This window comes from Quercus suber, unplaced genomic scaffold (genome assembly GCF_002906115.3).
Source record: "Quercus suber isolate HL8 unplaced genomic scaffold, Cork oak 2.0 scaffold_8, whole genome shotgun sequence".
Classification (NCBI taxonomy): Eukaryota; Viridiplantae; Streptophyta; class Magnoliopsida; order Fagales; family Fagaceae; genus Quercus; species Quercus suber.
Genome location: NW_027069474.1, coordinates 187,365 through 199,637, shown reverse-complemented (window position 1 = coordinate 199,637; position 12,273 = coordinate 187,365). Strand labels below are relative to the sequence as shown.

General features: G+C 32.9%; 1 protein-coding gene across 1 annotated transcript; it reads left to right on the top strand.

Moving 5' to 3' along the window:
• Positions 1-1,041, top strand: LOC112037123 (uncharacterized). Its single transcript, XM_024069935.2, has one exon. It carries the CDS (start codon positions 283-285, stop codon positions 835-837), a length of 555 nt encoding a protein of 184 aa, XP_023925703.1. The 5' UTR covers positions 1-282; the 3' UTR covers positions 838-1,041.
• The last annotated feature ends 11,232 nt before the right edge of the window (positions 1,042-12,273 follow it).

Here is a 12,273-nt window from a genome sequence, read left to right as displayed (position 1 = left end):
GGAAACCTGCGTGCGAGTAATATCAGACGACTAAACTGTACTTGAACTACTGCCGACACCTGTCCACATTGCTTTGATCTTTCATCCCAGTCAAATGACCAACACTAACCTTTAATGTAGCTAACCTACGAAAATACACCGAGGGCATTATTGTCAATGACAACAATCCACCCCACTCTACTGAGTCTACTCCCAGCTCTCTCTGTCCTTATTTCTGAACTCCAAGAAACGACCAGCAGCACCGTTTATGCCTAAAAAGAAGGAGAGTAATTTGGTGTTAAAATGATGGGCAAAAAGGTAAAATGGAGCTGGAGCTCAGCCATAATCGGAGCGGCGTCTGCGGCGGCAGCGTCGGCGCTGATTTCGGCAAAGCCGAAAGACCCGACTTTCCACGTGATATCAATCAGCCTCACCTCATTCAAGCTCAACCTCCCAGTCCTCGACATCGAGCTCATCCTCACCGTCCACGTCACCAACCCCAACATCGTGCCCATCCACTACTCCTCCACCACCATGTCCATCTTCTACGACGGCTCCCTGCTCGGCTCCGCCGAGGTCGAAGCCGGCTCCCAGGGTCCGCAGTCTTGCCAGCTGCTCCGCCTCCCGGCTCGGCTCGACGGCGTGCAGCTCGCTCACCACGCCGTCAAGTTCTTGACTGACGTGGCGAGGCGCGAGATGGTGCTGGACGCGGCTGTGGATATCGGTGGTACCGCGAAGGTGTTGTGGTGGCACCACAAGTTCATGGTCCGCGTGGACAGTCGGGTCACCGTTGATCCTGTTTTTCTTGATGTGAATGATCAGAAAACTACGGCTGAGATGGAAGTCTCTGTTACTTGAAAAAGCTGAAACGCGCGTTTTGTATTATATAAGAAAAGAACGAAACATGAATGAATAATAATATTTTTTAGGAGGTGATTGGTAGAGCAGTTTAAGATAAGATTTTTGTAGTTTTTTTTTGTAATTTTTTAAAATATGTGTGAATAAAATAATGTGTGAAAATATTTGTAATGTTTTTTAAAATGTAAAAATGTTTTTGGTGAATTTTTTTTTTTTTAAATATTTCCTAGAGTACTTGCTTTGTCATTTTAGATGATGTATTAGGGGTTTTTGAAATTAAATGAGGTGTTTGGTACATGTACTTAAATAACAGTTTTCAGTTTGTAAAGAACATTACATGTATTTTCATACACTTTTTTATTCATATGTATTTTTTAAAAAAATACAAACAATATTACTAGAACAACATTACCAAACATTTCAAATTAATCTTACACTTTTTAAAATGTTTTGATTCAATCCATGCATCTATTTATATTTTATGAGGACTATGGTCATTGTTTCCCAACAACGTTGCAATAATTGGGTCCACACCCCAATTAATTTTTATTCTAAATTAGGTTCAGCCCACAATGAAAGATCCAAGAAGTAGTTTAGGTGGTATTTTAATAATGACCTGCTAGGAAACTTGGCTAGCCAAGAATACAATCAGGCAGCCAAGTTACCCTTTTTGAAATTCGAGTTAGACTTTCTTATCCCCTAGATTGTGTTCTACCCTCACTCTTTTCTCTCGTGTTTCCCTCCCCTAGATTAGGTTCTACCCCCTTTTCTTGACCCTCCCTTCCTTTTTATACCTTTGCCTTAATAGATTTGTCATGATGAGAGAATATCAAGCATGTACATAGATCTCTTCACTCATAGAGTTTGGATGGTTTCTTGAGTCTTGGTTATTGTTCTTACACGATTAGACACGGGAACCATTGCCCTACTATTGAAATGATTTTCTAGTAAGCACATGAAATGATTTTCTAGTAACTTGTGCTTGACACTAAATCTTATGTTCGGCTAGTGGATTTCCCTAAAGGCATTAATTTATGTCCTCGACTATAATGGACATTTGTTGGAGTGCTCTACCAAGGTGGGATCCATCGCTTAAAACATCTCAATACTCACCTAGTTAGCGTGGGTCTGTCTTGGGCCAACCTAACCCTAGATGGGCCTGAATTGGTCTGGGAATGGGCCGGCCTTTTTGCCCACCTACAAGGTCATTATTAATGAAAAAAAAATGCTCAAACAAAACGATGGTGTGTGATTTCAACAATGTGTCATGCATATTCACTCTCAAGTATGTGATTTCAACAATGTGTCATGTATATTCATTCCTAAGTACTACGTAATCATTTTATTTACATATTTGCTATTAAAGTTATTATTTGTAATCGGTCTATGATTTAAATTGATACATTTTGTAGAGTAAAAAGCTTGATTTGAAAGTTTGGAACCATCCTTTAATTTTAGGTTTTAAAATGTAATTTATCCAACATTCTATATTGTTTTGATTTTGCTTATCCACTTGTTAAATAAATTTTTTTCCTGGATCTATTAAGTTAGTGTCTATATGTATCATGCCATCTATACTACTATTTAAGGGGGTTTTCCCTGTTTAGGATCCTCATTTTTTTTTTTTTTTTAAAATGTCCCTACACCCCTATGTTTAAGTAGAAATAAAACTAAATGACAATCTAGTAAAAATACAACTCTAATTCTCATTGCCTAAAAAATAAGGTCACTTTCCTATTGATTTTCAAATTGCTTTATCCACTTATAAATTAAATTCTCAAAATAAAAATTATATATAGAATATATTATTTATTTATTTATTTATGTTGGTGTTTGAATTTTTTCTCTTCACACCTGTTTGAACTGCCTTTTTTTTTTTCATTTTAATGAATGTATTTTCAATATCCAAAATAAAAATCAATATGTGCGTGGTTTAATTAAATAGAAGAGAAAAACGTCTCAAATTAAGATGAATGGAAAATTATGATACTAAATCCAAAAAAAGCCTTATCACACGCACAAAGCACATGCAATGAAACTAATCACCTTTTACTATATTGGCAAAGGAAGCAGCTCAGACCTTTATTCATATAATCTGGAGTTAGTCTTCTTTTACTGTATTACCCAAAAAAAAAATGTCATCACCTCTGTATACCTTACTTACAATTTGATTGAATAGACCCAAGGAGAGGATAATAGGGGGAAGGGAACATGAAGAGAGGAGATTTTATAAGGAGGGGAAAATTGGTTTAAGGGGGCCTGGACTTTGAAGTGGGGTGGAATCTTGTGTGACAGTTACATACCATATTCCTTTTACATGAGGATGGATTCCATGCTTAAAATAAGTAAATCGTTTGAAGAATGTGAATGTGATATTTTATATAATAAAGGTTGCATATAATATCTTTCTCATATGGAGTGCATTCCACACTTATGAGTAGTGTAAACTTAGGCCTTCATTACCATAAGGAAGTCCAAATATATACAAGATGACATGGACCAAGAGAATGCATGGGAACTATTTTTAGATCAAGATTCTTGTGCTTCGTTGATTAAAGGCATTATCAGTGATGAAGGGATTTTTTTTTGGGGGGGGGGGGTGGTGGTGGTGTTTGGTTGAGGAGATGATAGGGGAGATGTCTAATAACAGGTAATTGGTAAAGGAAGCAAGTATTTATGTAGAGCCCCTTGTCTTAGCCCTTGACCTGCAAACTACATGCAGTTTGGTGTAGGACAAACATTTTGAATGTGAAAATCCAAAAATGTAGCATAGTTGGGACCTAATTTAAGCTAATCAAAGGGGTGATTTTCTTAAATGTATTAAATTCTCCAATTTACATCAATTAAATCTAGGGTCATAAAGGAGTCAAGTTAAAATGAGTATTAAATATATTTTGTACACTCAACAAATTAGATTACATGTACAAGCTTAATTCATTTTCTTGTCAAACAAGTTCAAGTTTATTTACAAACTACTTATTTTACTTAAGCATTTACCATATATAGTAATCATAACTAAAACAAATTATTTGTTAAAATTTGGCAAAGCCTGGCAATCGAATTGCCCATTCATAGGCATAACCCAGCCAGCCAATCCAGCCTATTTAATGAATTAATTCCCCATCTAACATAAATACGCGTTACTTGGAAATGAGTTACAAAAAGAGGTGTAAACCCCCATTTAAGTTACAAGTTCATGTTTATTAACAAGCTACTTTTTTTTTACTTATTCTTATACCATACATAGTTAATATCATAGCTAAAAAAAATTACTTGCTAGAGTTTGGCAAAGCCTGACAATTGAATTGCCCATTAATAGGCATAATCCAACCAGCCACGCTAACCTATTTAATTGAATTGATTCCCCATGTTACAAAAATACGCGTTATTTGAAAATACGTTACAAAAGGAGGGGTAAACCTGCATTTGGGTAACTAATGAAACAAACAAAACCAAAACCAAAACCAAAACAAAAAAAAAAACAATTCCCTCGCCACCATTCTCACGCTCTTAGTTGTCTTTGTCAAGTTTCTTTAAACTATAAATGTCATGTGTCTTGGTTAAGCAAGCCAAGCACCACCATGAACACCAATTATTTTGGGTCATGATTCATGAAGGTGTTTAACCACAAAAAAAAAAAAAAAAAAAAAAAAAAAAAAAAAAAAGAAGGTTCCATATTTTTGTAAATTGTAAATTTTTTTTTTGGGAATAGACAGAAGGCGGCAAAGTTGTTGGGCTCCTTGTGTAACAAACACTCCTACTTTTATACCCAGAAAGGATCAAGTTATATGTGCTGAAAAAATGGTGGGATGGGCCCACACTGAGAGTTTGGTATAGTACAGTAGGAATGTAGCATTGTAGCCACCTACCATAAGATCCAAACCCAATACCATCAATTTCTCAAAAAAAAAAAAAAAAAAAAACCATTAAATACTAAATTGCAAAAGGTGCAAAACCAAAGAATTTAAAAATAAAGGTTTTTTTTTTTTTTTAATAATATGAGATATAGGGTGTGTTTGGATACTGCTAACTTTGCTGAAATTGAAAAAATTATTACTGAAAGTACTATAGATAAATGTAAAAATTAGTTGAAATAGTACAATGAGGCTCATGAATAGTACCAAAAAATATAGTAGTATCTATGAATGATAGCAAAAATAAGCTGAATAGTAAAATAATTTTAATTTTTAAGTGCAACCCAAACGCACACATAGAGTCCATTTGAAAACAACATATTTAGCTGAAATTGAAAACTTTTTGCTAAAAGTACTGTAGATAAAACTAAAATGTAACTAAAATAGTACAGTGACTGATGAATAGTAACAAAAAGTGTAATGAGACCTATAAATAGTACCAAAAATAAGCTGCATAGTAAAAAAAGCTTACTTTTTGAGCCAATGTCAAACACAACCATAGAGTTCAATCTCCGTTTACAATAAAAACTAATTGATATTTTAGTCTAATAATAAATAACAATTATCATAAATGAATCCCATATATAAGTTGAAATTATCTTTAAAAAAATTATAAAAAATAAAAAAGCATAAAGAAAGGAATTGAAAAGAAGAAAAGTGAAGGTACTTGATTATTTACAACCTAAGAAACGAAGAGAAGAAAACAAAATAGAAAGAGAGAGAGTCTTTTTCTTTTCCTTTTTCAGTTCTAAGTGTCTCATTTTCCAAGTTTCCTCCAAGTGCACAACTTTAAAGCAACTGTTGGATATGTATAAAGAATTTGTTGACGTTGAACATAAATATAGTCTATTGGTTTATCATTGCTGTGACTAATAATTAATCAGACGGCAATTTCATTTGATTGGGCTCCATCTGTACACTATTATGTCAAAAACATAAGGATTAATTTTTTGTCATTAAAGCAAAGAAAGAGTCAATCCTAAGGGAAAAAATTGCAATGCAAAATATATAATTATATCAAATTTTGATTAGAATCATTAGCATCAAATTAGTGCAAAAAAATTCTGTATCACGCGTTAAGACAACAATGATTTAGGTGCCAAGGAGTGCTGCTCAGGTTCATGATTCAGCTCAAGATTTACATTTGTTCCTACTTCTTTGTTTTTTATAAATTATCACTCTTAGACTTTGACATATAAATGCTAATTTAGTGTTTATAGTTTTGATTCTAACAATCAATTATTAGACTTTGTGAGAGTTGTGACAACCTATCTAAACATTAAACACCCACTTTGTTGAATATTTTCAGTAGCTGAGAAGCTAATTGAAATAGGTTTGACAATAGCATTTTATTACAATTTCTAATATTGAAAAACCATGTACCAAAACAAAACTTAGTCCATTTTTCGACTCTTCTATACTATTATGTTAGGTTACTACTTTTTCGGCCTCAAAATAAAATAAAAAAAGCTAGTCCTCCTAAAGCTTATCGACCCAATTGTTCTATATACAAATGAAGATGAAACCTAATAATTAGGTTTAGATACTTTTGTAAGGTGATAATATGCTTTGGTTGATTTCAAAATAAAAACTAATTCTAGTATTACCCTAGTTGTATAGTAGAAAATAGTGAATAATATTATATTTGCACAAAATTTGACATGTGTATTAAAAATATAAAGAAATTTTAATCTAATAGTGAGATTTTTAAAATATTAATTCAATAAAAAAATTATTAGATGTTCCACTTTGAGTTGTCCATTGAATCAATAAAATTTTCTTTTTTTGAGTATATATATATATATATATATGATATAATGTAATCACAATTCACATTTGTCAAGTTTGATGGTGTTAAGTATGTGTACAAATCACCATAAAAACATGGAGAAGGAAAGACTTCACTCTTAGGGAAGGCAAATGCAAGTGTCTACAATAATGTCAATGTAAAACAATAGCTCATGCTCAAATATCATAATTTATAATAATTTTCTATAAACATCTTTATTAACACATTTTTAGTGAAACTATTTCATTCTGATTATTTTACAAATTACTAAAATTGGATTTTTTTTTTTTTTTTTTTACAACAGATATAGAAATATTATTAAAAAAAAATATGAAAAAAATATAGGAAAGGAATTTCATAATCATGATATTGAGTACAAATTTAGAAAAAAGTAATAATAAAACCTTAAGACGGTAGCTCTTCAATCAACTCCAACGATTTTCTTAAAACTCAATTTCAAACAAATTTTATAACACTTTTTTTTTTAATGGTAGACAGATATAGAAATGTTTTAAATTTTTAGGAGAGTCAAGGAGCCCGTAAGGTTCGCCTATATTGAGAAGAATATCAATATTTTTTTAATTCGCCTTATTATTTTAGAGAGGAAAAAAAAAAACACTACATATATAATTATCAAAATAATATTTGTCTTGAAAAATATAATAATAGTTTCCAATTTTCAATATTTATATCACTTAGGAAGAAATTACAGATGTAATTTAGGTGCATAACAAATTTTAAATTCTTTCTTTATAAATGTCTTGTTTGAAATATGTTATGATAAAATTCTGCCTATTAGAGTGATTAAAATTTTATTTACTAATTTTATCTTAAATTACATTATTTGTTAAAAGTCTCCCAAAGAGACAATTGGAGTACTAATCCTAATAAAACAATTGGGGTCACACTCACCCCCAAAAAAACAAGAGTCATACTCATACCAACACCACACTTTTATTGTATGGTTTTGAATGTGAGGCTGGTGCCAGCGGTGGGATTGATACTTCCCTTGTTATGTATTTTATATCCAAATAATAAAATAAATAATTAATGGGATTTAAAATTTTGTTATCCATTATTTTAGATATTCTACATAATAAATATCAATTTTCTCATCCAAGTACAGAGTTGTGGTAAGAATAATTAATTTGGCTATGCCTGCAACTAAAGTCAGACCCATGTTGGGACCAATGGCCCCCTCACCCAACACCCCCATTCTCCCCAATTTTTTTTCTAACAATAAATAATTAAATTTTGTCGTCCTAAAAATTCAATTGGGCCAAAGCGGCTTGGGACAAATTAAAAGAAATAAAGAAAAAAAATGATTAGCTAGTCTATAACTTATGGCCCTACTTAAATAACAAAATTAAAATAATAAAAACTTTTTTACTCAAAACATTCTTTAAAAAATCTTTATCTATGTTTTTTTTATGTTTTATGCTGATAAAATCCTCTAGTAATCAAAATAAGTATTTTCTTAATCAATAGAAAATTAAAAGCAAAACAAGAAATAAGAGATTAAGGATTTTCAAGTAATATTATTCTTTTATTTTTATAATAATGTAGCTTATTGCTCTTACATGTATGTTCATGCACGCGTGCATTTTATTTTTTATCAATATATTTTTATTAATATTTTAAAAAAGTTGATAGAATGGTAATAAATCGATGTGAAAAACACATATCATTTTTTTTTTATCTTAATATCTTTCTTAATTGTGTCAAGGTGGTTCATAAAGATTAAAATATCAATAACCTACCAATTTATTTATAGAATTATTGTAGTTGTACACTTGTCTTGTTTCAACTATAACTACAAGACAACACAATTTTATTTTACTTTTTAATAATTTAATAAGTGGGGAAGAGGGAATTCGAATACTAGATGTTTAGGTTGGAAATAACAATAAGTGTCAATTGAGCTACAAAGTTTTTGGTCAAGACTTGCATTTTAATTTAAAATTTTTGTCAAAACTACAACAATTAAAAAAAATTAAAATGATTTTCTAAAAGTACTATTTGATTTTGTATATTGAAAGTAAAATTATTGTGAAATTTAGTACATAATCAATTTATAGAATATTTTTGGGAATTTAAAAGAATACAAATTTTCATTTTGATAAATGATTGATTTTGACATATATTGAGAACTATTATTCTGTCTTTTCTTTTGTTTATATTGCGGTAGCTTTGAAAGAATATTAGTTTTATTTTTATATTTAGTCTTGAATTAGTATATGTTTCATTCTTGAATTCTAATTTTTATTTATTTATTTATGCTTTGCCCCAATCAAAAATTTAGGTTTCATCTTGCCTGCAACCCTCCTAAAAAATTCAGGTTTCATCTTGCCTGCAACCCTTCATCCTTGGTTTAAGTTTAGGCATTGGTTTTTCAATGTGCAAGTGTTTGGGGTCTTTTACAAACTGGTCATCCCTACACTTTTTTTTTCTTTAGCAAAAATTTAATTTGACTACTAATATGCCACTCTAAAAAGGGTCATAAATAGCAAGAGACCATGCTATCATCTAATATTGTACACTTGTCAATCAATTGAAACAATGTCAGGTATCTTGAATTATTAGCTATTAAAGTACAGAAAATGTTACTATCAAGTTCGGGGAGTTTAAACTTGGTTTTCAATTCTTTTTCTTATTATGTTGTGCTATTTGTTTGGACTACTCTTTAATAGTTATGAAAAGGTTTCTATCAGAAATTTACTCCCTTCCCTTTGTTCAAGCATGACCTCAAATTCGCTATCAAAGGCCAGTTATAATTCCTCTTCATAATCCATATTAGCACACCAATTCTATATATATATGTGTGTGTGTAGAGAGATAGAGAGAAGAAAGGGGAGGAATGAGATAAAATCAATAATAACTTATCTGCTCAATAATTATGAAATTTATTAGAACTTTGAGCTTTGTGCACTTTTAGAATGATAGTCAATTTACAAATATAAATGTTTGTGGAACGTGAGGTAAGAACCGATATTTAAATCTCTATAAAAATTAAATAAAAAAAAAAAGCTTTATAGACATACATTTATATTAGACTAAAATAAAAAATTTATCTCACATTAAAAAAAAAAAAAAAAACTACAATTAAACTTTCTATTTATGAGAGTCAAAATTAATAGAACTTACCAGTAAGGCAGTAACCAAAGCTGTAAATTACAGTTCCAGAGAGAAAACCCCTCCTCCTGAAAATGCTCCAAAGATAAAGAGAGGTCCTTGTGCATTGTGCATTGTGATGTGAGCTGTATTTAAAACCTACCAAAACCAATACGCAATGAATAATAGCACTAATGCCCTTTTTGGATGAAATAGTACTAACCTTCTAACTGAAGCTGACAACGCAAAAACATAAACATATACATATATATAGTAGTAAATACTCCATTAACACTGTTACTTAATTAATTTCCCACCAAATACGTCTCTTTCTATCTCTCTTTCTCAATTTCACAGAGACTCTCTGTCTTTGCTTGTTCAACTCCCCCAAAAGCCCAAAACAAAGAAAAAGAAAAAATTGAAAAAAATATAGAGATAATGATACTCACGTCCCACATTGTTCAAACCCTTTTGCTTTAGTCCAACTCCAACCCAAATCTCCTTCTGAAAAAATCTTCTTTCTTTTCAATCTGTCTGTCTCTCTCAAACCTCTCAGAATCTTTGTAAATTTTTTTTTAGTATAATAATTTTTTATTTCTTGTTTCTCAAAGCAAGAAAGCGCTTTTTTTTTTATTAGTGGGTGTTTTTTATAATTGAAGAAAAAGGTTGTTTTCATTGCCAACCATGACTGAGGTCCTCAATCCCAACCCTTCGCCAACCCATTTCTCTTCTTCTTCTTCTTCTTCTCCTACAAGAGTTTCTTCTTCGTCTTCTTCCTCTTCTTTTTCTCCTTTATCATTTGCAAAGCAACCTCAGAATGAGGACAACAACAACAACAACAACAACAACTACAACCTTTGTGAATGTGAGTCATTCTCTTCGCATATAGCAGAGGACGGAGATTCTATAGTGTCGGTGTTTGAGGAAGAAGAAGAAGAAGAAGAAGAGGAAGAAGAGTGTGAGAGTCAGACAAGAGATCAGCTTTCTTTGTTGGCATTGCTGGTGGCCCTTTTCAGAAAATCGTTGATTGCTCAGGGTGGAGTGGCATTTTCTGGTGGAAATTATGAGGAAGATGGGGGTTCTGTGATAGATGGCTGAATCTCATGCATGAGTGTATTAGCACGGTGTCCTACTCGATTCTGATAAATGGGGAACCTAAGGGTGAAATCTCCCTTCTAGGGGAATTCGCCAAGGGGACCCACTGTCACCATATTTGTTCTTATTATGCTCAGAAGGTTTGAACAGAATGATTCAGAAGGCTGCAAGGGAGGAGATTATTAGAGGTTTTTCATTATGCAAAAATGGTCCAAATTACTCACCTATTTTTTGCAGATGACAGCTTATTATTTTGTCGTGCAAGGAGGGAAGATTTACAAGGCATCCAAAAAATCCTAGCCAGCTATGAGCAAGCATCCGGTCAGAAAATAAACCGTGAGAAGACAACACTTTTCTTTAGTAAAGCTGTGTCAGATGATATGAAGAGAGAAATTATTGATCTCCTAGGGGTTGCAGAAATCAAGGATATGAGAAGTACCTAGGGTTGCCTGCTGTGGTGGGAAAAAATAAAAAGGCGAGCCTAAATTACATCAAGGAGAGGGTGTGGGCCAAACTTCAAGGTTGGAAGGAAAAACTGCTATCTCAAGCAGGTAGAGAAGTATTACTAAAGGCGGTGGTTCAAGCAATTCCTACTTTTGCGATGAGTTGCTTTAAATTGCCGGTGGGTTTGTGCAAAGAGATTGAAATGCTAATAAGAAAATTCTGGTGGGGTGAGCGTGGTGGCCAAAGGAAAATCCATTGGAAAAGTTGGGAGATCCTATGTAAAGTGAAATCCGAGGGAGGAATGGGATTCAAGGATTTGGTTAGGTTTAATGAAGCTATGTTGGCAAAACAAATTTGGAGATTACATACTGAGAAGGAGTCCCTACTGTATAAGGTTTTCAGCACCAAGTATTTCCCTTCAGGATCGGTTTTTGAAGCAAGAAGCTCCACCGGGTCGTTTGCTTGGCAAAGCTTGCTAAAAGCTAGGCATGTCATTGAAAATGGAATGCTATGGAGAGTTGGAGATGGCACACAGATTCAGGTGTTCCATGATAAATGGATTCCTGGAGGTTTCCCAGCAGGAGCTATACCACGTACGCCAGGCTCTGAGGATGATTCGACTGTTTCCTTACTCATAAATCAGACCACAAGGGAATGGGATGGGCAATTGATTGATCAAAAAATTGCACCATTTCTGGCTCAGAAAATAAAAGCCATTCCGCTGTGTAGATCGGGGATGAGGGACTGTATAGTGTGGCCACGTACAAAGGACGGCAACTACTCGGTAAAGACGGGTTATCAGCTGCTGGGAGACTTAGAAAACAGAGAGGCAGCTTCGGGGTCTAACAGCAACAACACAAGAAGTTTTTGGAAAGGAATTTGGAAGATGCGGATTCCAAATAAAATAAAAAATTTCTGTTGGCGAGCTTGTACCGAGTCCCTTCCAACTTTGGCGAATTTACATCGGCGTAATATTGTAACCTCTCCTCTGTGCAGCAGCTGTGGAATGAACAGAGAAACCGTCTTGCATGCTCTGTGGGAATGTGACTATGTTCAGGCTTGCTGGGGTCGTGAGTTTATTAA

Bases quoted from the DNA above. Each gene is read 5' to 3' on its own strand.
- LOC112037123 (XM_024069935.2), top strand. From the start codon at position 283: ATGATGGGCAAAAAGGTAAAATGGAGCTGGAGCTCAGCCATAATCGGA.